The sequence below is a fragment of the Petaurus breviceps genome, unplaced genomic scaffold (genome assembly GCF_028583685.1).
Source record: "Petaurus breviceps papuanus isolate PSGF00001 unplaced genomic scaffold, PetGlider_PUasm1.0 90503, whole genome shotgun sequence".
NCBI lineage: Eukaryota > Metazoa > Chordata > Mammalia > Diprotodontia > Petauridae > Petaurus > Petaurus breviceps.
Window position 1 is genome coordinate 105,768 of NW_027187265.1, and position 26,216 is coordinate 131,983.

At 46.9% G+C, this 26,216-nt stretch overlaps 1 protein-coding gene across 5 annotated transcripts in view; it reads left to right on the forward strand.

Moving 5' to 3' along the window:
- Positions 1 to 8,987, forward strand: part of LOC138141817 (regulator of G-protein signaling 3-like) — a 112,194-nt gene extending 103,207 nt beyond the window's left edge. For 2 of the 5 annotated variants that reach the window (XM_069062668.1, XM_069062670.1), the window contains 4 exons: positions 5,184 to 5,285; positions 5,743 to 5,804; positions 6,850 to 7,016; positions 7,674 to 8,987. In XM_069062668.1, the coding sequence (XP_068918769.1) occupies positions 5,184 to 5,285; positions 5,743 to 5,804; positions 6,850 to 7,016; positions 7,674 to 7,859 (517 nt within the window). In that variant the 3' untranslated portion in view covers positions 7,860 to 8,987. Of the gene's footprint in view, positions 1 to 898; positions 1,012 to 4,634; positions 5,049 to 5,183; positions 5,286 to 5,742; positions 5,805 to 6,849; positions 7,017 to 7,673 lie in introns of those variants that run through there. The other 3 variants (XM_069062669.1, XM_069062672.1, XM_069062671.1) reach the window with 3 other exon arrangements.
- The last annotated feature ends 17,229 nt before the right edge of the window (positions 8,988 to 26,216 follow it).

Below are 26,216 nucleotides of genomic sequence, written 5' to 3' on the forward strand. Positions count from 1 at the left end.
GGGGGCAGGTTCAGTGGAATAATGAAGTAGGGAGCCAGAGTTTAGAGGACAGTGAGGGGAGAGGAAGAGGCCCTGATTGTAGAGTTTTCTTATTACTTATATGGCCTTAGGCAAATCAGTTAACATCTCTGGTCCTCAGTTTTGTTCCATGTAAACAGATGATTCCTACAGTCTCACCCAATTCTGAATCTTATGATGGGACTCAGTGGAGAGTTATAGACTGGGAGTTGAGATGTGTTTGAAGCCTGGCTGTACCACTTTGTATGAAATTGGCCAGGTTGCTTAGCCTTTGTATGGCTCAGTTTCCTCATCTGTAAAATGAGGGGATTCGAAGGGATTACTTCTAAGGCCCTTTCCTGTTCTAGATCTATGACCCATGATGTTAGAGCTTTGTGCAAACGAGAAATTAATTGTAAAGTCAAGTTTTAATGTCTTAAATATTGCCAGCAGGTGGGGCTGTTAGACCAAAGGCCCATCTTGGTTATCGTTTTAAATGCCTTTCCCCCCTTTCTTCCTCTCCTTCCAATTCTGTTCCCTCTCCCCCAATATTGGGTTTTTAATGTAGCTGTTAATTAATGGCACTGATGTAGTCAAAGTATTTGCAAAAAACATGCTAGAAATTCCTAATACTAAGGATACCGTTTTCAGATTCTTTCCTCCCTGCTACCCTGACATACTCTTGGAGATTAGATTATAGAAAAATCAGGGTAAAGTCTAGGATGCTGGCTAACCCTGGAGTTTGTGTATGTGAGTAGTCTAACCCCATGGTCTTCCCGTCCCTGCCTGCTGGCGGTTAGCAGGAGACCTTCCTAGGCCTCGCCTTGGGGAGCCTTGGGACCAAGTGCCCTCCCATTGGCTGACTGCAGGGGCTTGGTTGCCGGCAGCCTTCTCCGACTATTTATTGTGCTTGGAGCCCAGTGCCTCCAGCACAGCGCCCGGCCCACTGCTTTCTACTCACCGCTTTCTAATGTACCACACTATGGTTGACTTTTCTGAAAAGTATCTGGAAAGGTAGGACCTCAATTTGTGATTTTACAGCTGTGACCTAAGCCAGATGTGTGAGGGGTAGGGACAGGAGAAGAAGAAACTGGGGTTTGGAGTGGTTTTCCTAAAGGTTGCCCTGCACAGAGGATTTTTATGTCTTCCTTTTGTTGGAACCTTGATTTGGGCAATACCCTGTTTTCCTGAACTTACTGCTATAAGATGCCCCTGTTCTCCAGTCCCTTCCTGTTCTATCTAGGCCCTTTTCCCTTTCTCCCCAGTTTTCTACAAAGACTGGGGAAGTTCTCCCACCATAGACAGCCTGGAACAATTTGGATTTTCTAGGAGGGAAAAACAGCATACAACCCAGACCCACATAATTTTTAACTGTTTACATACTGGGGCAGTGTTATAGATTCCTCCCCCCCAGTGTAGATCTCCCTCGTCGCCGTAGCAATAAAAAAAAAAAAAGTACACTTCTTTTTTTTTTTTTTTTTTTTTTTTTGCAGAGATGGGGGACTCTAGTGTGGAACACTACATATATTGATATAATGCCAGGCTTGGTTTATTTGCGGGTTAATTTTACTACACAGCTTTTTTTTCACTTTTCATGATTTGTTATATAAGAGATAATACTTTGGGGAAGGATATATTTGGAAATGAAGATCATATATATATATATATATATATATGCAAATATATGTTTGTATATATACATGTACACATACAATTTTTAAATTAAATTTAAAAATAAAAGAAAAATAAACAACTGTATAAATCCAATGCCCCAGGAGGGAAAGATTTTAATTAGTTTCAAGAAAGTGGAGAGTCTAGTGGGCGAAAGGGACATATATTTTCCTAAGTCTGCATTTGGGGGGTGGGGAGAGGAGGAGACTTCAAGGGGGAGGATCTTCACATTCCTTGAAGACATATATTTGGTCAGACATAGGCTTGGAAAGAAGGCAGCTGGGTAGTCATGGTTGACTCCAGAGGCAGCTTGGCATATGAATAGACTTGAACATGCACTGGGGGTACAGTATTCCCCTGTATTCAGCATGCCCTTGTGGTTCTAGATTCATCTCTGAAGTTGCAGAAAAATACTGAGCCCTTGTGAACTCAAAAAGAAGTTGATGTTGGGGGGAAGAGAGGGCTTACTATGGGAGCAGGCCAATGGGGAATATACATTGATTGCTTGTGGGTCAGGGAGCTTATCCTTAATGTCATATTTACATTAGGGAATAGCTGCTCCACTTGTCCGGCCTAATCTGGGAATTCAGAGCCTTTCATCCTGTTAATCCATTCCTTTTAGAGGTAGAGAGTACCCAGAGAGAGCTCTGAAAGTAGAGACCCAAGAAGACAAAGCAATTTTATTGGGCAGTTTAATGGAAGACTTGGAAACAGAAGCCTCTAGGAGACTCCTACAATCTCACTGCCCTTGCTCTAGACCTGCCCACAGGAATCCTAATACTTTCACTTACCAGGATAGCACAAGAAACCTGGGGGAGAGGAAAAAGATGATTGTCAGTGGGTCAGAGGGGGAGTCTTGTTTCCTGTTAGAGCCAGGGATGGAGAGAGTTTAAACAGAGGCCCTTGGGGGTCCCTGGGCAGCTGTCTTCCTATTGATTTCCATCTGTGACCTTAGGCACAACAGGCTTAACCCCTTTGGTTTTCAGTTTCCTCATCTGTAAAATGAATGGATTATGTTAGATGGCCTCTTCTCAAATTTTATCAGCCGTCCTTCACCCTGCCCCCCTCTCAGCATATTATTGGCCACATTCCCACTTTGGAAGCAAAAAGGAGATCCAACTCTACTCTGATTGGAGGCGGGGGATAGGAAAAGGAATGTCACCTGTCACATCCCAAAGGAGAGACAGTGTTCTCTGATGGAAGGGGTACTGAGCTGGGAATCTAGAGACACTAATCCGTGCTTTAATGGTAGCATCTCTAGGCTGCTTCTTGTCCTAGGAGAAGGTCAGCTGGGTATTCAGACTTCTATCTGTAAGCACTTGGTGACAGACACAGAACAATATAGTCAACTCTTAATTAGCGAGGGGCCAGTGCTCCCAAGAATGAATTATTGCAGTCCTGTGCCTGTCTTTTTCTTTGCTACAGGAGGAGCATAAGTCTAGGGCAGTTCTGAGGAGGGGGAGGGAAGTAATGGATGTGCTTCAGGGTAGGGGGACAACTCATTTAGTGATTTTTTGAATTAAACATTTATTTCTCACCCTGTTCCTCTTCTCTCACCCCTCAGGAAAAAAGAAAAAAAAATAAAGCCCTTAAAACAGATATGAATATCATTTCTCTTCTGCTTTCCACCTGAGGCTGATCAGGGGATGGGATAGGAGAAGAGCAGCAGTCCATATTTGTCGAGTTAATCACTGCTTGCATTGTAGGTGAAGGATGAGGAGGAGATTTGGGTTCCCAACTGACAGGAATTTGGGGAATTATCTGGCGTGTGTGTGTGTGTGTGTGTGTGTGTGTGTGTGTGTGTGTGTACACAAATGTATGTAATCTTTGAGTCCCATTGATAAGATGTGGTGGGAAAACCATTAGTAGAAGGACATACTGTATGATTTTAAGGATATCAGTTTCCCCATTTTCAGGGCCTCAGTTTTCCTATCTGAAAAATGTGAGGGTCGGGTTAGGGGACTTTACTGTAACACTGTAGTATTTTATCCTTGTGAACATTAAGCCCACGATTGAGGACCCACCTCCCCACCTTCCCACCTCCCCACCTTCCCACCTCCCCACCTCCCCACCTCCCCATCTCCCCACCTCCTCTCTCCCTTGAGAGCCAAGTGCCTGAAGGTAAACAGCAGAGGAGATGCTCACTCCTCTTCCTAAGCCACTGGCCCACTCCCTATCCTAATGATTGTTTTCTGCATTTTGATTAGAGCTTTTCCACCCTATGTTATTTCATTGGGTTGGCACTGCTTGGTCTGGGCTCCAAGTGCCAGGCCCCTTAGAAAGCCTGCTTCTGGGGGCCAAGACAGCTGGGGTGAGCCTCTGGCAGTGCCCAAAGTCTAGTCTTCTTTTCTGAGCCAACAGGGCTTAGTTGCCTTGTTTGTTAATTTTGCACCTCTGTGCATGGGCATGGATGGATCCTGGGATTCTTCCAGTGCTGGTGATTGAAACCAGAGCCTAGAGGGACCAGAGTTGTCAGACAGATGCCTATATCCAGCACCCATCTCTTGGCACTGCTCAAGTTTGGCTAATCCCCTAATCCCAAATGCCAAAACTTGGGGAGGGAATAAGGATTGGGGTAAGTAGCAAGAATGAGTATGGGGCTATTTAACCCCTTCCCCATCGGCTATTTTTACACCACTTCTCCCCCAAAGGGTACCCCATCTTGAAATTTGCCATCCTTTTTTCTAATGACATTCTTGGGGGAAAGTGCTAAAAATGAGTCTGTTCTAAAAATAACCATTACTGCCATCCTGGCAGGACGTGTTGATGCCCATCCCTGGTATTTGCTGACTTATTTTCTTTCTCCCTTCCCTTGCTGTCATGGCAACTGATGAGGCCTGGTCACAAATAGCTCAGAGCAGTTTCCTGCCTCAGCCCCATGGAAGGGTGGGAGTGTGGGGGCCGGGCCTCAGTGGGAGCCGGCCAGCCCAGTTGAAGACACATGCTTCTTTCACTAGCTGTTAGGCTTGGCTTGTACTTTTTCTGTTCATTTGCTTTCCCAGCCCCTCCTACTTCCTGACTCCTCCTGTCTGAATACCAGCTTCAGCCTCTGCTCAGAGCCCAGACATTGGATTCCTGCTGCTCTGAGTGGACACTGGCCCAGGCTGGTTTCTGCCTGCTTGCCTGGGCTGAGTTTTCTGGGGAGGGCAGTCCTTGCCTGTGCAGGCCTGGGGGCAAGGGTTGTGGAAGGAGCCTTGGGTAGGCAGTTTGCTTCTTATCCACCCGAAGTGTCCATCCAGATTGGGCCGACTTGATTCTAGGGCCATGCCCTTTTTCCGAGATCTGTCTAAGCCAGGACCTCTTGAGTTCCACTCAGAGATGCTGCTGAGCATGTACCGAACACGGAATGGGAACCTGCAACGTAGACACACAATGAAAGAGTACGTGCAACTGAACCCACCTGTCAGGCACCAAGAAATTTTTGGACGATGGGCCCTAGCCCTCATTCCTGCCCGTGTCTGCTTGCTTTGTCGTCTTTCTTGAGGCTAAAGATTTCTCTCTCTTTTCTCTCTCAGGGCCAAAGATATGAAGAACAGATTGGGGATTTTCCGGAGAAGAAATGACTCTCCTGGGGGCAATGTGGCTGGCAAGGTGGACAAAGGGATGAAGTCCCTGAAGTGAGTTCTTCTCTGGACTTGGAGTAGATCCTCTGTGGCTTCCACCCCCACATTTCCTGCCTCAGGACCCTTACCGTTAAACTCGACCTGGGCTCCTTTCGGAAGATCCTTGCTCCCCTGGCAGGGATTCAGAAGTAGTAGGAATGAAGACCCAAGAAAGGAACCTTTGCCAGCTGTGGCCAGAGTGCAGGGATCTGGGATCTATTGTTTTCCTATAGCCCTCTCACCCTATTGTCCTGGCGGGGAGGTGGCATCAGAAGACTTTGCTGGTTAACTTTGACCATCTACTGAAAAGGCCCAGATCTGAGAGCCAGCCCTAGGGCAAAAGAGCACAGCTCCTTTCACTCTTGTGTTCCTGGATGGGCCAGCTGTTGCTGCTTATTAGCAAACTAGGCAGCTGTAGCACTAGCCTTGGCTCAGCCTGAGTTCACACCATCTCTCTCTGGTTTGTTGGCAGGCCCACCTCTGAGGAGGCACTCAAGTGGGGAGAGTCTCTGGAGAAGTTGCTGTTGCACAAATGTAAGTATGTGTATTAAAAGGTCCTCTTCATCCCCCCAAACCCTCTCCTACCTCCTTTCCTGTCTTCAACTCGGGGGCTTGTGTAGCATTCTTCCCTTTAGAGTGTAGAGTTTATAAGAGAAGGATTCTGTTTTCTTGGAAGCCCCAGGACCAGGTTTCTTTTCTCAGTGTAGAAGCTAGATATCCCATGAGAATGTGTAGAAAGGTTACCCTGTAAACCCCTAGTCACTATCCAGCCCTTATCCTTATTCTGCAAAGGGTCTCAAGTCCTTCCTTAGGTACCAAGAGGAAGCAGCAGAGACATCCCACAAGGAATGTCCATGATAAATGTCAAACTTCCCCAACACAGCCTCCTCCCAGGGAGTCACTGTTTCAGAAGTCTAATGTGGAAGCCTCTGATGGGACTGGGATCTACATGTTCCTCTGAAGTCCTGACTGAGAGAGAGACTGGGGGTCCAAAAAGAAAGGAGGGCAGGAGGGACAGGGTTGATCTCTTTTAGCCGTATCTTTGCACCCACATCAGCCAGGCATTAAGCCAGACTGGTTCCCTCCCACAACCAGCAAGAGACAGATAAGAGGGCAACTTTGAGACCAGGGACTGTTTGTGTCTTTGTGTGCCCAATATTTGGAATAGTGCCTTGTATTGTAGGTTTAGTAGATTTAATAAATGTTTCTTGGATTGAAATGAGTCTGTCATATGGTTCATTGTCATAGAACTAGAAAGGACCCTTAAAGGTTATCTCATCTAACTTTCATTTAATGGATGGAAAACTAAGGTTCAGTATGGTGAATCAACTTGCCTGTGGTCATACAATGAGTTGGTAGCAGAGACAGGGTTAAATGAACACAAGTGTCCTAACTCCCAATCCTAGGAGCTCTGTAAGCTATTCCTTGATTTTCTGGGTAAGGCTCAGTGGGGAATCCTAGGAGATGTCTGGGGTGTGTTCTGAGTGCATGATGGGGCCTGTGATGGGGCTGGGAGGGATCTCATCTGGTGCTGTGCTGTCCCTTCCCAGTGTAACCTGGACTCTTTGTCTTTTGACAGATGGACTAGCAGTGTTTCGTGCCTTCCTCCGAACAGAATTCAGTGAAGAAAACCTGGAATTTTGGCTGGCATGTGAGGACTTCAAGAAAGTCAAGTCTCAATCCAAGATGGCATCCAAGGCTAAGAAGATCTTTGCAGAATATATTGCCATCCAGGCATGTAAAGAGGTAAGCCATTTGTGTATTCCCTAGCTGATGTCATTGACTGGTTATGGGAAACCAGCCACAGGCAAAACAGTGTTCCAGGGGAAGGTGGTTCCATTGGAGCGGTATTACGGTATTATGAATGGAAGCTTGATCAGCCCATTTTATGGTAGGAACTCATAACATGAAGGCAGGATGGGTTGGTAGCCTGGTGTCTTAATCAATGCTTATTGGTTGATTGGTTGACTCTTCCATATATGCAAGGGGCTGATCCTCCCAGACCTGAGGTTGTGCTGCTCTTAGAACCTTTAGTGCTTTATCTTGAGTGGTTAGTTCCTTCTCAAAGACGACCCCCCTCCCAGGTGACGGGGGAAGGGAGGCAGGTGTCTTCCTTGCCTTCCTACAGTTGGGAGACAGAAAGAGTTAGTCTTTTGTTCCCAGTGATGTGAACTGAGGGCATCCTTGGGAACTGGCACGAAGGGATTTGGCAGGGAGTTAAACAAGCCACCTGGGGGGCTGGAGAGATAGCAGAGTCTCCTCCAGGGGCTTGGAGATGAGTGATTGTGCCAGTACAGACAGCTTTGGGCTCACTGATTGGCACTGGCCCCCTAGACACATCCTGCAGGCCCAGTACCGCTTTTCAGATCAAGGACTTAATCTTGTATGTGCTTCTCCTCCCAGGTGAACCTGGACTCCTATACACGGGAACACACCAAGGACAACCTGCAGAATGTCACCAGGGGCTGCTTTGACCTGGCCCAGAAGCGTATCTATGGGCTTATGGAGAAGGACTCCTATCCTCGTTTCCTCCGCTCAGAGCTCTACTTAGACCTCATTAACCAGAAGAAGCTGAGCCCTCCATTGTAGGGGAGCTTCCCCTCCTCTCCCCCGGGTAGCCCGGGAGAGATGAATGTTTACATGAAGCCAGCCCAGCAGGTGGCCTGCCCTCTCCCTCCCCACCCTCCTGAGGATGACTGAGAGAATGGGCCACTCTGTTGCCTGTGACTCCTCGAAGCCATATCTCTGTTGGACTGGTCCATAGACATATGAGAAGCCTGAGGCCTGGATTGCAAGAGTCCCTGGGGACTCGAGAAGCCAGTGGGCTGGTGCCATGTGTGTTGGCACCCTGCCCCCACCCCCCAGTGTCGCTCTCTGGTACGACGATGCCTGCCCCAGGATTGGGCCTATGGGCGTGGTACATAGGCACATAGGTACAGGCTAAAAAGTTCTTGTCCAGGCAGTGAGGAGCCAGGGGCAGTTGTGAAGCTGGGGGGACAGGGGACCAACCAGTACAAGAACCTTACCTCTAACTTATGAGCTCCGCCAAGCATCACCCAGCATGGGCCTGCCCCTACTTCTTGGTCACTTCACAGTGATTGAGGCCCTGAAAGAACTGGGTAGCAGAAGTTAGGGGTAGGGAAGGCATTTCCTGGGCCAGGCGGCAGGTGCTCAGGTGACTTATCCTGTAGGTTTTGGCCTCCAGGTGCCATCCCTTGGGGCCCTGGTGCTTAGCGCCCTGACATCCCCACCCTGGGCCTTGGCCTCAGGATTTTATTTATTTCAACACTGTAGCCGAATGCTTGATGCATTGTTCTGTAATAGGAAATCCTTGCCTCTTTATTTTCTTAATTTACAAGTGCAATATTTTAAATATGTTTTTGTGGGAAGCTACAAAGCAGAATGACCGTTCTATTTTAAGAAGGTGTACACACTTTTATAATTTGGGGTGGGAGGGAGGGTTGTTTTTTTGGTCAAGGGACCCTGGCAGCAGGCAGCTGGGGCCCCTGGATGTACATATTATTTGTTGAAAATCTCAAGTTCAATAATATGAACAAAGTGCCGTGTAAGCCTGACCCTCAGACCAGAGGGACAGTTATCTCTGACAGGGCCCACCTGGCTCTGGACAGCACATTTGGTCCCTGAGAGCTGTTTCTGTGGCTCCCACACCATCCACACAGCCAGGTGATGGAATGAATAAAAGGCCCATGTGACTTCTATTACGGGTTTCTGTCTTTTTTCTCTGGCTGTTGTTGGCCCTTTGTCACCTCCAGGATTAACCCTTTAATCTTACTGAGAATCTTACTAGATATCTGGGACTGGAATAATGCAGAGCCCTTCACAGAGCTGGAAGGGACCCAAGCACCATCTAGTCCAGCTGCCCCATGAGGGAACTGAGGCCAGAGTGGGGAAGAGACGGATTGACTTGTATAATGTCACACAGCTTGTGAGTGATGGTCTGGGCATGGTGGGAGAGCCAGAAGCTGGCTCTGAAGGCCATCACTGCCACTAGCTGCAGCCCTGTGTGTCATTAGCCAAGACCCTGCAGGTCATCTATAAATGAGTGGCTTGGCACTTGTTACCTGGTATCTGGTCCTATGAGATGAGGCCTCCAAAGATCTTCCAGGTCTAATTCTGTAAACCCCATGGTCTCCTGGATCAATGTGGGATAGGACAGAGCTCTCCAGGAGACTGGGCTTGATGTTTCCTGGACTGGCCCTTCCCTCAGATTATCTTTAGGCAGCAGCATCTACCTAAGCCCTGTGCATGGGACCAACCAGCACAGGAACCTTACCGTTAGCTCTCCCCACAGCAGCTGGCTCCTTGCATTTAAAGGGGAAGGGGTCTAAGAACAATAAGCAGCTAACCCGTGTAGCACTGAATCTAAATGCAGCAGGAGTGGAGGGACTATGGGTTGGACTCATTCGTTACGGCTTCCTATGAGAGATAGGGCTTAGACTCTTCATGGGCTTCCAGAAAGGCCCTCCTCCTTCTTGTGATCCAGCTGCCACCTCCCAGCATATGGAGTTAGCCTGGCTCCCTCCTTGGTGGGTGCTCTGGGCCTGTTATTTGGGCCAGAAGCACTGAAACTTACTCTGTGGGTTAGACTCTTTGCCTGACTTTGCTCCTTCCCTGCAGCAAGGCCCTTAGCTTCTTTCTCCCTTTCCCCCTCCTCCTTTTCCCCCATAACTTTTGGTGTCTCTTTTCCACTCTTCCCACCTGACCTCTCCAAATGTCCCCTCTTCTAGGAAGCTTTTCTAGGTTTTGGCACCAAGTATGTCAGAGACATGGGGTCCTGAGGAGAGAGAACTTACAGGGCTGGCCACAGATGCATGCTCAGAAACCTTTAGGCCCCATTGCCAGGGAGCCAGAGACCAGAGTTATTTTCCTCATCCCTTCTGACTTCCCATCAAGGACCAGAGAACTTTTCTTTAACCTGGGCCTGACCCCTGTTCCCAGGTTGGGATTTGTGGGTAGCCCACCTACCAGGAAGCCACTAGTGGCAGGAACATTGCTCTTTCACTGCCCAAGCCTCTTCCTAGCTCTGGTCACCAGGGCTTGGCTGTCTGGGAATCCAATCCAATCCAACAATTAAATCACCTACTATTTGCAAAGCATTGGGGTATATAAAGACAATCATAAATAATCCCTGCCCTCAAGGAGCTTATATTTTACCAGGGGTATCCCCAGCACCTAGCACAGTGCCTGGTACATTATAGGAACTTAATAAATGATTGCTAAATCAAAGTGTTGAAGATGTAAGCAGAGGAGGGCCCTCACACTCCCCGCCTCCTGGCCTGAGTCTCTGTCAGCAGTGGGATGGGCACACTAGAACATGGAACCATGCATGGTCAGCTGCTGTTGATTGAGGGAAAGCAGTTCCCTGCTGAGATGATGTGCCTTGGCCCCCACACAGAGCCAGCAGGTAGGAGACTGAGACAAGGAGCCAGACACCCTGTCCTTGCCCTAAGGAGCCCCCACCTTGATTAGAGGGCGTAGCTCCAAAGCCATAGAACTTCTTGGAAATCATGGATAGATGAACCTCCCGACTTTAGTCCCCATAGAACGTTGAATTCTAGATTTAGAGGTCACCTAGTGCGAGCTCTTTTTATTAAGCAGAGGCTGAGGCCCCAGAGGTCTGAGGTCACACAGGCACTGACAGTTCTGGAAACAGAAGCCAGGCCCCCTGACCTTGTACTGGTGTTCATTCCCCACTGCACCCTGATGACAATTACCCTAGATGATCGATGTATACCTGAGAAGTCACGAACAAAGCATTATCAAATATTATCCTTGGCTCTCCATGCTCAGCATCTAAAAGAAACCAGAATGGGATTAATGGAACTGGGGCAGCTGGCTTCAATGAAATTGAATTCTGGCTGCTTTGGCTTTCTATTCCCTTTGGGGTTTGTTTCCATGGGAACCTAAAGGTCAACCATAGATGGTCAGAGTGGGGGTTGGAAATGGGCAGGGGGAAGCCACCTTTGAGTGAATTTACAGAAGGCAGATGCTGCATTCTCTGACTCCAATAAAGGGGGGGAGCAGGTCTCATGTGTTTAATGTCATTCATCCCCAGGGAAAAGCTAAGACACCAGCCCCCAAGCCACCTTCAGACTATGGCAGATTGAGAGATGCAACTTTTAAATTCCAGAAGGCCTTGTGATCCAGTAGAAGAACTACTGGGTGAGGAGTTGGGAGGCATTTGTTCTAGTCCCAGGTTCTGCCACTTGCTAGCTATGAGATGCAGCCTCACCCGGGTCTCGGGTCTCGGTTTCCTTGTCTATAAACTGGGAATAATTGCTGCCTAACCAGGTTGTGTTAGACAACAATAGAGACAATGATGGGAAGGAACTTTGTTATTAGTAGGGCTATGCAGATGTCAGGAATTATTATGGTGATGATGAATAACCCTGGGAATCAAGGGGCACCTCTTTGCCCATAATCTGCAGGCCTTCTAGGAAAGTGAAAATTTTAACTATTGAGAAAAGACTTAGACATTTAGGGCTTGGGATGTCATGTGGCTTCTGTTTTGTAGTTCTAACTGTCCTTGTGAGGAAATCAATTGGGTAATTCAGGCTGCTCTCGAGGTCTCATCTACTGCTCAAAATAGCCACATGGACCCATGGCACGGTTATTGACAACCCCCTAGCTATTTACAAGGTCATTGTTCTCTTCATGGCAAAGTCCATCCATCCCTGGCAGGCCTCCTGCTCTCCACCAACTCAGCTGATGCAATCTAAGATCACAGGAGGGGAGCAGATATGTGCCAGCTGTAGTGGATGCAGAAGACAGATTCTGTGCTCCCTCAGATGCCTCCTGCCGAGTTCTTTGTGCTAACATTCTATGTCTTGACATCCTATGCTGTGTTTTCATCTGGTGGTCTGTGTTCCTTCCTACTCTGATATGGTATCACAGAACCTGAGCCCTTATGATTCTTTGGGGTGGGTTAGGAAATTCCAGGTGTGGCCCAGGGGGGCATTGGCCTGGCTTTGGGCATTGTTCTTCCAGGGCTCTAGCCTCTGACCTCATGCCATTCTCCAGCTGTACATGTCAGGGAGTGTCAGCTCTACCATTCCTAACTGGTCACTCCCCACCCACGTCTGGCTTAACTCTGCCTCCTCATGGACACCTCCTTCCTCCCAGAATTCCTACTTTGAGGCAGGTTCCTTGCCCTGCTCAGCCTCAGCCATTTGAAGAACCATCCTGGCTTGGTTCCTTCAGAATCAAGCACCATGGAGGCCTTTAGAATCCACTCAGGTGGGTTATTTCCCTGCCCCTGCCAAGAGCCCGCCTGGCTTTTGTGCTTCAGGGACATTGATATCCGATCACGTGATAGGCAAATAAATGCTCCTTGTTCCCACTCTGGTTCATCCTATGTGCTGCTCCATCCATCCACCCCAACCTCTCTCCTATTCCCTTCATCAGCTCAAACCAAAGGGTCAGCCTCTGCTTTCTCTCTATTATGCCTTAGGCCCCAGCTGGCCTCTTGGACAGTTTGGGGGGAAAGGAGGGAATGAGGTTAAAAACAGTCCCCAAAGAGAAGTGTATGGTGCACTTGTCCTGTCTTCCTCTCCCCTCCCCTCTTCATCCACACCCTCAGACTGGCTTTCTATCAGGATTGTTCAGTTTTCAGCAAATGCTAAGTCGGGGGGAGGTAACTGATTTAGAGTTTGGATTTTTGTTTCTTGTTTTTTTGAAATTGCTGCCACAGAGATGGTGGGATGACAGAGTATTAGCCTCCGATCAGTGCCGCTGAGCCACCGTGATGTTAACATTAGCCCCCCTCTGGGCCTTAACTGTAAGAGGAAATGGATTCTGAGGCCCCTTCTGGCTGGAAGGTCCTTGAGAGCATATTGGTGTCAAATCAGTACAGACCTGTAGGGGGATGTGGCTGTCCAAAAAGCTAATTCAATTTCAGGCTGCATTTAATAGAAGTCCAGCAACCACTGCAAGAGAGGTGATTGTACCGTTGTCCTTGGCCTGGTAAAGTCAGAGGGAGCATCGTGTTCTTTTCTGGGTGCTGTATTTCTGGAAGACCATTGACAAGGCAGAGGATATAGACAAGACCAGGATATAGAGGGGTCTTAACACTGTGCCATAGGGGCGGCTAGGTGGTGCAGTGAATAGAGCACTGGCCCTGGAGTCAGGAGGACCTGAGTTCATATCTGGCCTCAGACACTTAACACAAAAACTAGCTGTGTGACCTTGGGCAAGTCACTTAACTCCAATTGCCCTCCCCCCCCCAAAAAAAAAAAAACAAAACTATGCCATACCAGGATCAGTTGAAGGAATGGGGGTTGTGAGAAGAGAAGTCTCAATAGAGACAGAGAGAGTTGTGTTCAGATGTGTGAAAGGTTGTCCTGTAGAAGAGAGATTCGGTGCTTTCAGTGTGGTCCTGGAGAACAAGGACAGCAAGGCCAATGGATGAAATTTACAGGGGGGAAAGAAAGGGAGAAGGGATTAGAGGGTGGAGAGTTTAGCTCCTACTTAAAAAACGAAGAAACACTGTCCTAACTCTTAAAATTTTCCCCCAGATAGAACCTGCTTTTTGGGAGAAATTGTGCATTCCCTGTCGTTTCATGTGGAGGCTAGATGACCACTTGTCAGGGAGAGTGTAAACAGGATTCTTGCTTTGGGTAAAGGTTGCATGAGATCATATCTAACATCGTCCCTCCTCCCCCAACTCTATAATTCTTTGATTCCATCAATTTAGTGCTGTTCCAGGTTATTTTTAACCACTGGGGGCCTCTGGCTTAGGCTCTAGGCTACTCAAAGAAAATAAGGAAAGTCTGAGAAATGGAAAAAATAATGATCCTTTCTGAATAGCATTCCTCATTCAAAGACCCTGTCTGTAGTAAATCTGCAGTGTTGTATTAGAAGATAGGTGCCATGCCCCCACGACTGGACCTCCAGCTGCAGCTGGGGAAGGGAGAGTACTGACTTCCCTGGGTCACAGCTTTGGGTTTCAAGAATGGTCTCCAGAAAGACCCTGTTAAAATGAAAGCAGGTTTCCTGAAAGGGGACATACAATGATATCTTTGGTACCTTAGAATCCTAGAGCTGACTGAGTTATATATGGCCGTGGATACTGGTGTCCCTTAAGAGTAAGTTGTGAAGTTGGGAGGGTGATTTAAATGAAAAGGATCATAGGATTTAGAATTGGAAGAAATTTTGGTCGATAAACATTTATCAAGCACCTACTATGTGCCAGACACTGTCTCATTTCTAGTCCAATCCCCTTAATTTATAGATAATGAATCAATCTTAGGCATTAGTCTAAGACTGAGACTTTTTTGGGGACATAGCCAATGGGAGAACTTTTCTTCCCCTTGACTATAGATGTTTCTAACAGGGATTTTGTTTTTCTTGTTTTCTCAATGGGCAGGGGAGGTTGTAGAAGGAGGATCTTCATTGGAAAAAAATAATTTTAAAAAAGGTCTGGAGAGGGAAAGTGATTTGGCCCGGGTCACATAGGCAGAGCCAGAGAGGCCTTGCTCCCAGTTGGGAGCAGGCTGGGGTCTGGGGCTGGGCCATTCAACAGTCCAGTGAAATGTCTCTGCCAAAAGAGACTTGGGGACAGCACTTTTTGCTCTGGGCTGAAGTTGGCTTCTGACCTCCGGGGGGAACAGATAAGGGAGCAAGAACCAAACAATTGCTGCTGGCTGGGATTATTTTTAGCTGGGGGAGAGCCCAGTTCCCAGCACTCTTGGCTTCTGGGCAGAATGTCTCTCATTGAAAGCAGAAGTGAGAACAATGATCCCACAGAATATTCTGGGAGACTGAGGTCCCAGAGATAGAAAGGAATGATCCTATGAAGGCCAGCTTGTTCAGAGGCTGTTCAAAGAAAGGGCCATTTCTCTGCAGATTAGATGCTGATGCTCCTATAAGGATAATCAGGAGGAAAAGATGCGTGAGTTTCCAGCTGACTTGCAGGAAGGTTTCTGTTTGGCATCCTTTGTCCTTGGGTTTCCTGCAACTGTGGGTGCCTTGAGGAGCCAGGTGATGGTCTGGCTCATGGGAAGCTGAGTCAAGAATGAGAAGCTTTGGTGGGTGAGTCGAGAGGTAGGGCTGATGACCACAAATGGTCCTGACCTCAAACTCAGACATGGGTTCTCCAGATTTGAGTGTTCTTCCTCAAAACTAAGGCCCAGACTCCATATTACTCCCTACTCTTGAGGCCCTGACCCGCTCCCTAGGGGGTCCCTGCAGGCCAAAGTTCTTTCACTGACTGGATCCCCCTCCTGTCTCTCTCTTCCACAAACATGTAATGATGCTATCCCACCAATTTGAAAATTCCTTCATCCCTAGCTCCACTCCTACTGCCCAGCCCTATCCCTCACAATACAGTGGAAAGAAAATGGTTTGGGAGTTGGGAGATATGGGTCTTAAATCCTAGTTCAGCTGTTAACCTGGTACGTTGCCTTGGACAAGTCACCTATCTTCTGTTGGGACGGGGAGAGGGGATCTACTGTTAAAAAAAGATTCCAAGTTCGGTTAGATGGGTACCCGAGGTTTCTTTCATTTCTGACACGAGAGGATTGGCTTTTGAGGTCCCTTCCTGTGCTAGAGCTAATATCCAAGAGTCATCTTGTCATGTCACCAGCACTTAGGCATGCGCTGCTGCCTTGAATCCTGCCTAGGTGAACAGGCAGTATAATAGCCCCGAGAGAGGGAGCCTTGGGCATTAGTCAGAAAGGCTAAAGTTCATGTCCCCAGTCACTGGAGCGAGGCCAGGGAGTGGGTTCTGTCATGGCCCAGGCCTATTGCTACCCTCTCCACAACTCTCCCTCTCCAGCCCCAGTGCCTCTGACTGCTTTCTAGAAACTGGCTTGGGATAGGCTTTGGGTTCCCTTTCCTTTGGGGTTGCTTGGTGAAAAGAGAGACTTCCTCATTTAAACTGAAGTTGCTACAGCCGAGTGGGGCCTTGCTGACTCCCAACAAGCACAGCATGTCTTCCTTGGGGGTCCAAGCTTCCTCCTGAGGAACTGCCCTTAGGGGCAGAGCTCAGCTGGAGATTTTCCCATTCTCTGGCCCCTGATCAGGCTCTTCTGAGATAAACAGGGAAAGAAAGGAAGAAGGATGAGGGAAATGTATCAAAAAGAGAAAAAGAGACTTTGAATTCTAACCACAGAGCCCTGAGATACCCTCCACACCCCTAAAACAGCCCATAGGATCAAATTTATGGCAAGACTGGGAAATAATCCCAGGTCTTCCACCTTCTACTCTAGCATTCTTACCACTGTGGCTTGCTGCCTCCCTCCAGTGTTTCCAGATTGTTCTATAAGGCTTGGTTTTATCTTTCCAAATGCATTGTAAGTTCCTTAAGGGAAGGACACATCTCTCTCTCTTTTTTTTAATTAATTAATTTATTTTTAGTTCTCAACATTCATTTACACAAGATTTTGAGTTACAATTTTTCTCCCTGTCTTTCCCCCATTCCCCACCCCAAAATAGCAAGCCCACTGAATACCCCTTCCCCCAATCCGTTCTCCCCTATATCCTGCCCCCATCACCCCCCTAACTTTCTAGCAGGGCAAGATGGACCTCTATAACCCAGTGCCTTTACATTTTATTTCCCAGTTACATGTAAAAAAACAGATTAAAGAAAAAAACCATTTGTTTTTAAAACTTTGAGTTCCAGATTTTTTCCCTTCCTCCCTCCTCACTCGCCCCCACTGGGAAGACAAGCAATTCAATATAGGTTGTACATGTGCAGTTACCCCAATCATTTCCATAGTTGTCATATTGTGAAAGACCAACTATATTTCCCTCCATCCTATCCTGCCTCCCACTTATTCTATTTTCTCCTTTGACCCTTTCTATTATCAAAAATGTTTGCTTCTAACTACCCTCTTCCCCAATCTGCCCTCCCTTCTATCACCCCCCCTCCTATCCCCTACCTCCCTACTTTCCTGTAGGGTAAGATACCCAGTTGGGTTCATATGTTATTCCCTCCTTAAGAAGGGCGCATCTCTTGTTGGGGCACCCAGCAGGTAAAATCGGTTGGCACCATATAGTGTTGAAGGCTTGCAAAGTGCTTTGGATGCCTTACTATCTTACTTGCTTCTCACAACAACCTTGGGTGGTTAGCGACGTTATTCCCGTTTCACAGAAGAGGAAACCAAGACCCAAAACACTAAAGTGACTTGCTCCTGGTCTGACCAATGTGAAAATTCAAACTCAAGTCTTCCCCATTCCACATCTAAAACTCTATCCTCTCTCTCCCATGTGATTCTCTATTCAGATGCTTGTTATCTGACAGATGAGTACAAAAAAGGTGCAAGTGACCAGCACCAGCATGATGCCACCATGAGAATGTTGGATGGGGAGTCGGGAGACTTGGGTCCTAACCCAGCTCTGTCCTCACTCACAATCTGAGCGTCAGTTGCCTCTTTTGTAAAATGAGGAGCTGGATTAGATGGTCCCCAAGGGCTCTTCCAGTCTTCACCTTCTGTGTTCGAAGGTCTCTTCCAGGCCTGACATCTTATGAGTCTATGTTTCTAGGATCTCCATGGATTCTTCATTCTTCTTTATATTTCCTAATTGTTTTAGTAGCAGAGATAATCACCCTGAGGTCGGAACCATGGGGCCAATGCTTTCACAGGCTGTCTGTTTCGCATGGCTGTCTGTCCTCACTGCTGTTTGCACGATATCAGAAACTTCCACCAAAATGTCATTTTGCTAAGAAATATTCCCTCTTGGGCATCTATCCCAAAGAGAAAGAAGATGGAAAACTGGCGAGAAACCTCATTTTGGATCATTGGACAGGGAGAAAAAAAAAGATACTTTTTTCTTCTCCTCTAAAAATATGAAGAGGTTTTTTTTTTTTTGAGCCTTTGTTCAATCAAAACCAACTGCAATCATATGATCTCTTCACACGGGTTCCTGCTGAGGCCTTCTACACACTCCAGCCAAATTGTTGACCAAGAGAAAATAATGATGGAGGCCTCAAAGTGGGTAGTGGGTGAAATTATTCCCAGTGAAGTCCATTGAGCAAACTGTTGGCCTTTGGAACCAGAGTCCTCTGACCATGCCAACTCACTAGAAAACAGTCTCCTGTTTACTTGGGATCTTGTGTGTGCATGGTCAGCCAAATCACTGGATGACCATGGGTAAATCACTCCCTTCTCTGAGTCTCAGTGTCTTCAGCTGTAAAATGAGGGGAGGACCAGATTTATTTTTAAGGTCATGTGAATACTCCTTTCTGACAGTCTGTGTTTCTCTGTAAAATGAGAGGGAAGAACCAGATCATAGGATTTAGTGATCTAGTCCAATCCCCTCATTTTACAGATGAAGACACTGAGGCTTAGAAGAGTTTAAGTCATTGGCCTCAGTTTACACAGGGAGTAAGTTACCAAGTCCAGATTTCAAGCCAGGTTCTCTGATGATCCAAATCTAAACCTCTTTCCAATCAGACAAGTATTTATTAAGTACCTACTCTGTTCAAGGCATTGGAGATACAGATGCAATGAATAAAACAATTCCTACTGACAAAGAGCGTGCATTCTTAAGGGGGAGATGGACAAGAACATAAATAAATATAAGGACAATTAATGCGAAGTGAGTAAGGACAAGAAGGGCCCTAGCTGTGTCTAAGGTCTTGCCTAGCATTCTATGACTGTAAAGCCCTCGTCATCCTGGGGCCATGGTGTAGGTAGAGGTGGAGGTGAGCCATTCCCTTTTCCCATGGTCTGATTTTTCTTTGTGATTCTCCCTGCCTTCCTTAACTTCTCTCCCCCCCAACCCCCATCAATGAATGGTCTGTAGAAGAACAAGTTAGGGATCTAGGGAGGTGTTTGGGGAGCCCTGCATTGAGTATTTGACATCTGTGACCTCACACAACTTAGGACTTGACCTCTTGGACATTTGTTTGGCCAGTCTGATATAGCCCAGATAGCAAGATGAAGAGCTAATTTCTGGTTCCTCCCTTCCTTACTATGTGTCTTTGAAGAAAGCATGTGCCCTCTCTGAGCTGTGAGTCCTATTTATAATATGGAATTTAGTATTTCCCTAACTTTCTCTAACAGGGATTCCCCAGAGGAATCTTTTGTATTATTATTTTTTTATTCCTTGTTCTCCAGGCTCTGGGAGGACCCTGGGCTCCAGGAAAAGTTTCTTTGTGTACTGTCCACTCAGCTATCCATCCCCCTGGGAAGCCTGCTTCTTGGAGGCAGAGAGATGCTTGGATGGAAGGCTGGATCTGGATTCTGAGAGAACTGGGCTCATATTCCTGCTTTGTTGCACACTACCTGTGACCATTGGCAAATTACTGGGGCCTCCGTTTCCTCATCTGTAAAATGAGGGGGTCATATTTTGTGGGTCTGGACACAACTGGAACTGACAGCTTGAATTAATCCCCAGTACTGGAATATCACCATTACCACTTAGCTCTTGTGAGGGAGGAGCTATGAAAGATGGGCAGGGAGTCTACCTCCCTGACTTAACCTTGCCCCCAGGGGGATTGTTCAGGGATTTAGCTGTGGGCAGGGATTCTGGTGAGGTGCTCAGAGGCTCCAGGAAACTTTCTTGAATTTGGGGTGGTTTTTTCCCATCTTCAAAAGGTTATCTTGTTTACTGATTACTTTTTCTTCAATTCCTAATATACCTCCCCAAACCCAACCCTCTCTTGCAACAAGGAAAAGGCTCAATACAACTGACGAAGGGACCATCTAAAAGTGTATGTGCCCTTACATACCTGTGGGCCCCTAGCTCTTTCCCGAGAGTGGGGAAGCATATTTCATATCTTCCCTAGATTAGTTTTCATTTGGCATTCAGCTTTCTCTTGGTTTTGCTTTCAGTGACATTACTATGGTCATTGTGTATACTGTTCTTTGAGTTCTGCTTTTTTCACTGAATTTATGTCTTTAACCAATCAACAAATATTAATTAAGGGCCTGCTATATGTGTCAGGTACCATCTATACAGTTGCTCTGACCACCTTGTGGATTGCTTTGACATGGGGGTTGCTTAATATGTTTTTATTAAAGAAATTGCATATCTTCACCCCCAAGCTCTGACTCATCCATTATTATGGAGCCCCAACTGAGCCATCCGACTAGATGGTCTCTGAGGCCCCTCTCGGCCCTAAATCTATGATCCTGACATTCTTCCATGAAACACAGCACTTTGCAATCCCTTGTTTTTCGTATGTTCCAGTTCCCTGCTGGAATGAGGGCTGTGACTCCCCCAGAACTGGGGGTGAGGCAGGGCTCCGCGGCTGCCAGAAGTGCCCAGTGGCCTTAGAAGACACAATGTCAAGTTGGACCAGGACACAGAAATCCTTGTGTTCCCAGAGATAACAAGAAATGGATGAAACAAACATTCCTGGTTGTTTCCAGCTCGGGAAAGGTGGTTCCCCAGGGCTTAGGAAAGCTTCAAAAACAACTTGGTTTACTCTAGCCTCCAACACTCTACATTTGTGACCAAGGGAAAATATTCTACTTCTCACAACTTCATTTTCCTCATCTGTAAAATAGGGACGGAAAATCCTTAGACTGACTACCTTGCAGAATTGTTGTGAGAAGCACTTTATAAACTGTAAAGTACCATGGAAATAGGAGCTATTATAATATTACTTTTCTCTCCCTATTTCCTGGCCCCCAACTTAAAATGAAGGAAGGAGAAGATGCTGAGGGGGTAGGGCCAGGTATGTGGAGTAGAAAGAAGGACCATGGGAAATCCTGTAGTCTTGTCGGTTAAACTAGAAGGAAAAGAGGACTCATTTGGTATCCTAGCAGCCCTTGAGGGCTGGGAGCAAGATTTGAGTTTGGGGTGTATAATCTGCCTTTGGCCAAGCCTGCAGCTAGCAGAAAAACTTGGAAATCTATGGAGATTACCTTTCCATCAGGTCAGCTCCCCCCCCATTATTGTGGTCCCAGTTTCTTGTCCCTAGAAAGTAATTTTGATCCTGGCTCTGCTGCTAATTCACTGTGTGATCTTGTGATGGCCACTTATCTCTCTGGGCCTCAGTTTCCTCATCTGTCAAATGATGATGATAATCTAGGGAAATAAGCCTATCCCCTTAGCAGAAATATTTCAGGTTCTCCTCTCCCTCTATACCCCACCTCTCTCTGACATAGTGAGTGGTAAAAGTAAATAAATAAAAAAGTAAATGGTAAATTGCTCTGTGAGCATAAACCCTATTGGGCCTCAGTTTTCCCATCTGTAAAATGAGGGCGATAGGTAGACTCCACAGCTCCTTCTGACAGTTCTAGGTCTTTGATTCTGTGATTCTGGGGAGGGGGGGTAGTGACAAAAGACTGAGGGGCACCTAGCTCAGTCCCTCCTTGCCTGGGACCCTCATTGCAGGTATCTGAAGCCCTGGCTTGGGGACTGCCAGTGAGTGGAGGCTGGGAGAGGCCAGAGCTGGTGGGGCCTGGTTTTCCCTCTGCTGCTTTGGGGAAGGGGCATGAGAGTAGGTGTGTAGGGGTGGGTGGGTCCCTGACAAGTTCCTGCCCTGTGGCTTCATCCTGGCACCAGGACAGTGAATGTCTGGCCTCGTAGGAGAACCTTCCTTGCTGGCCTCTGGGACTCCGATTGCACTTGGCCCCAAGACCAAATTCCTCTGCCAAGCCGCAAGCCAGCGCTGCCCAGGCTGAATCACAGTTTCCTGCTTTCTATTTTCAGGCTCAGCTTTTCCTTCCCCTCTCTCCTGGACAGAAATATAAATCGTTTCTCTCTCCCTTCTGGAAGGAAAATTGCTCCCCCCCCCCCCCCCCCCCCCCCCCCTTCTCTCAGCAGTCCTCCTAAAACTTTGGCTCACAGGGATCCTTGTGGACTACCTCAAATTTGCCCCCTCCCCCTCCCCCACTGCGTAGCCCTGGACCCAGAAAATTCAGTGTCTGTGCCCTCCTTCCCATGCCAGGAGCCCCATTGGGCAGCTTAGCATCCTGCCGCTCACCAGGGAGACTGAGGCTACCTCTCTCTGTGCCTTGCCCACAAGTTAAAACATATCCAGTCTAAATGCCTAATAAATGCCAGCTATAGTTAAGGAGACAAGGCCTGGGTTCAGGGTCAGCCTCTGATTCATACTACTGTGTCACCCTGGGCGAGCTGTTTAACCTCCTCATTCTCTATAGTTCAGTCATTTCTGACTCTTCATAACCCCATTTTTGGGGTTTTCTTGGCAAAGATACATTTCCTTCTCCAGATCATTTTACAGATCAGGAAAGTGAGACAAGCAGTGACTTGCCTAGGGTCACACAGCTAGTCTAAGTGTCTAAGGCCGGATTTGAACTTGGGTCTTCCTGATTCCAAGCACAGTGCTCTATCCACTTGGCCACCTAGCTGCCCACCTAAGACTCTAAGACTTCAAGCTGTAAAACCTCTGACTGCGTTGGTAGAGGGAGAAATCTCCTCATTTGCCATTTCCCTATACAGGCTGTCCCAAAAGTCTTAGTGAAGTTTTACACTTTATCAGCTTATAGCTTGAACTTTTAATACCTAATAATTTAATAATACTGCTCTAAGACTTTGGGACACCCTACACAGATCCAGTCCCTAACCCTGTATGTCAGGCACTGTGCTGGGGATAAGAGTATTAAATCGAGACAATCCCTGCCCTCAAGAAGTTTACATTCCCTTGGGTAAATCTAAGACATACAAAAAATCAATAAAAAGTCATTTTGGAAGATGGTCACTCACAACTGGGGGAATCAATAAAGGCACCTTGAAGAAGGGGAAACACTAAGCTTCAGTAATGCCTTGCAGAACACAAAGACAGCCTCTGGGCAGCCCAAAGTAAGCATCACAACATTTAGGAAGTAAAGACTTTAGTTTCCTCATCTGTAAAATGGAATAAATTCTCTCTACCCTCCTGTGTACTCTAGAGGACTTTTGTAAGAAATAAAGTAAGATTTTTCATTCATTCATACATTCATTCAACAAATATCTATCAGACTTCTTCTGTATTGGGCACTAGAAAGAAATGCAAGTGGATACAGCATGGCCCTGGAGTCAGGAGGACCTGAGTTCAAATATGACCTCAGACTGTGAGACCATCCTAACTGTGGGATCCTGGGCAAGTCACTTAACCCAAGTGCCTCAAAAAAAAAAAAAAAAAAGAGAGAGAAAGAAAGAAAAAGAAAATAAATGCAAAGTTTGGCCAAGACATGGCTTCTGTCCTATGGAACTCCCAGTCTACTGAACTGATCCTAGATTTAAGACTGAAAGGCACTTCTGAGGCCATCTCGCCTAACTGCCATTTTACAACTGAAGAAACTAAGGCCCAAGGAGATCATGTGACTTGCCCAAAGTCATGCTTTGGTATACTTTGGCATTTTTACAGGTATAATTTACTGGATATGAAAGTGTTTTGAAAACTGTGAAGTGTTTTTTTTTTATGAGCAATAAAAGACTCTCTTTTGAAATGGGGGACTCATTTGAAAGCAGCTGAGGTGAAATTTAATCTCTGAACAGAAGGCTTGCTGTGTAAATGTGTAGTGCCAGTAAGATATCTGGGAGAAGAAGAGGGAGGAGATCGACTATTTCGCTTAAATCCTCTCAGCTTTAGAGCCCCAAAGGACTTTAGTCTCAGTCAGGTCCATCTTGCCAGTTACCCGTTCTCTCCTGCCTCAGACTTCCCTAGAGAACTTTGTATAGTTACATCCTTGGGCTCTATCACATTCTCCTTTTGTCTTATATGTCTCCTTCCCTCCTCCCCGTCAGATGGAGGCTTATTCAGGACTCTTCAAGGTTGTATTCCTAGCACCTAGAACAGTATCTTTCAAATATTAGGAACTTGATGCATATTGGTTAGATCTAAGTGACTTGTTTAGCGGAACACAGGCAATGAGTGACAGAGTCAAAATTTGAACCCAGGTCCTTTGACTCCAAGATTTGTCCTCTTTCTACTTACTCCAAACTTTTTGGGGCAGTCTCCAGTCACCAGTCTCTGTTTCTCTCTCCCCTTTCCTTCCCCTCCTTCTCTCTTTTTCTCCTTCTTTTCCCACTTCTGTTTCTCCTTTTATTTTTCCTGACCGCTGGACCCAGATGGCTTCAGAGGAGAAAATGAGGCTGGTGACTTTGCACAGCCCTGCCTCACTTAAATCTGATTCATTTGCAAGCCATGGTATCATCTTCCTGATGTCATGGTCCTCTTTGAGAACAAAGGACAAGCAACAACAATTCCAAACCTGTTATTTTACATTTGGTGAAACTGAAGCCCCGAGAGGGGAGGTAACCTGACCAAGGCCCACACAGCCAGTCAGTAGGCCTAGAACCTGGGACAAGAATGCCAGTCTCCTGATTCACAGATGATGGTTCTTTACCGTTCTATTCACTAAAGCAGATCCCGCCTGGACTCCCTGCTGTCACTAGAACTACAAAGTTTGTCAGGCTAGTTACAAGCATCCTTATGTGTGCAGGAAAGAGAGGCCCCTCAGACTTGACAAAAACTTTTGCCAGTAGTAATCGCTGATCCCAAAGGGGCATGAGGCCAAGCATATGTGAGCAAAAGACGTCTAGTAAGTACCCGTGGAAGATACATCCTGGTGATCTGTGTTCCTTAGGCTGGATTGACATGTTCAACCTATTTAAAGGAATGAATGTCTTGAGCACTTTGGGGGTAACCTTTTATACCAAGACAAATGCGTTTGTATTAAGGTAAAGATGGGGAAGGGTAGATGCATTAGCCCTCTCTAAAGCCCACAGGAGAGGTAAAAGCTCTGCTTGTCTAAACCCTGACCCCAGGAACTGATAACCCTGTGGAGACCAATAGATCCTATTCCTATAACACTAAAGTTTACAAAGTACTTTCCTTAGAACAACACTGTGAGTTAGGGAGAAGAACTATTTTTATCCCCATTTTATAGATGAAGAAACTAAAGCTTAGAGAGGCTGAGTTGCCCAGGGTCATTTAGTTCATAAAGCACCCTATGTACTTTATCATTGTGTCCTTAGCTCATGGTGAAGGCAAGACCTGAATCCAGGTTTTCTGGCCTGAGTCATCTCCATCATGGCTACCTCTTGGTTGGTTCCTGTTAAAAGAGATCAGCACTTTCTTTCTTTCTTTTTTTTTTTTAAGCAATCGGGGTTAAGTAACTTGCTCAAGGTTACACGGCCATGTGTTTCTGGGTGGGTGCTAACTGTCTGAGCCCGGGATTCGATCTCCAGGTCATCCTGACATTGGAGGCAGTGCTCTTAACGGCTGATGTAACCCCTAGGTACAGCCACAAAAGGAGAGAGCTTTCCTCCCCTCCCCCATTAAGGGACCCAGGGACCCACTCATCTCAGGGGGCCTCCTGGACCTTGTCATGATCTGCTCTGTTCTGTTCTCTCTTTCTATCCCTCTCTCCTGCTTTCTCTCTCTTTTCTCTCTCCATACCCACTCTCTCCTTTTTTCTCTTTCCCTCTCTCCTTTTTTTTCTCTACCTCTTTCCCTCTTTCCTTTCCCTTTCTTCCTCTCTCCCTATTTCACTTCCATCTCTCTCTCTCTCTCTCTCTCTCTCTCTCTCCCTCTTCCCTCCCTCTCTCTCCTCCTTCCCTCTCTCTCTCTCTCTCTCTCTCTCTCTCTCTCTCTCTCTCTCTCTCCTCTTCTCTCCTCTCTCTCTTTGTCTCTCTCTGTCTCTTTCCCCCTCTTCCTCTCTCCCCTTTCTTCCCCCTCCTTCTCTCCCGCTCTCCTTTCCTCCTTCTTTCCCTACTTCTATTTCTCCTTTTATTCTTCCTGTGTTGCCTCTCTACCGACCATGGCTAGAGTCCCCCCCCCCTTCTCCCTCTGTCTCTCTCCTTTTTCTTTCTCCCCTTTCTCTTTTTTCTCCCCCTTCCCCTCTCTCTCTCTGTGGCCAGAGTCACTTCCCCCTCTCCTCTTGGGGTTTGCTCAGCAACACCAGGCATGCATTTTTACAGACTGATGTCATCTTGAAGATAATGGTTTTTCCATCCCTCCTGAAAGAGCTCAAGCTCTGTGATTCCTCTGTAGCAGAGTCCAAGGAATGAACCTCAGGGCTT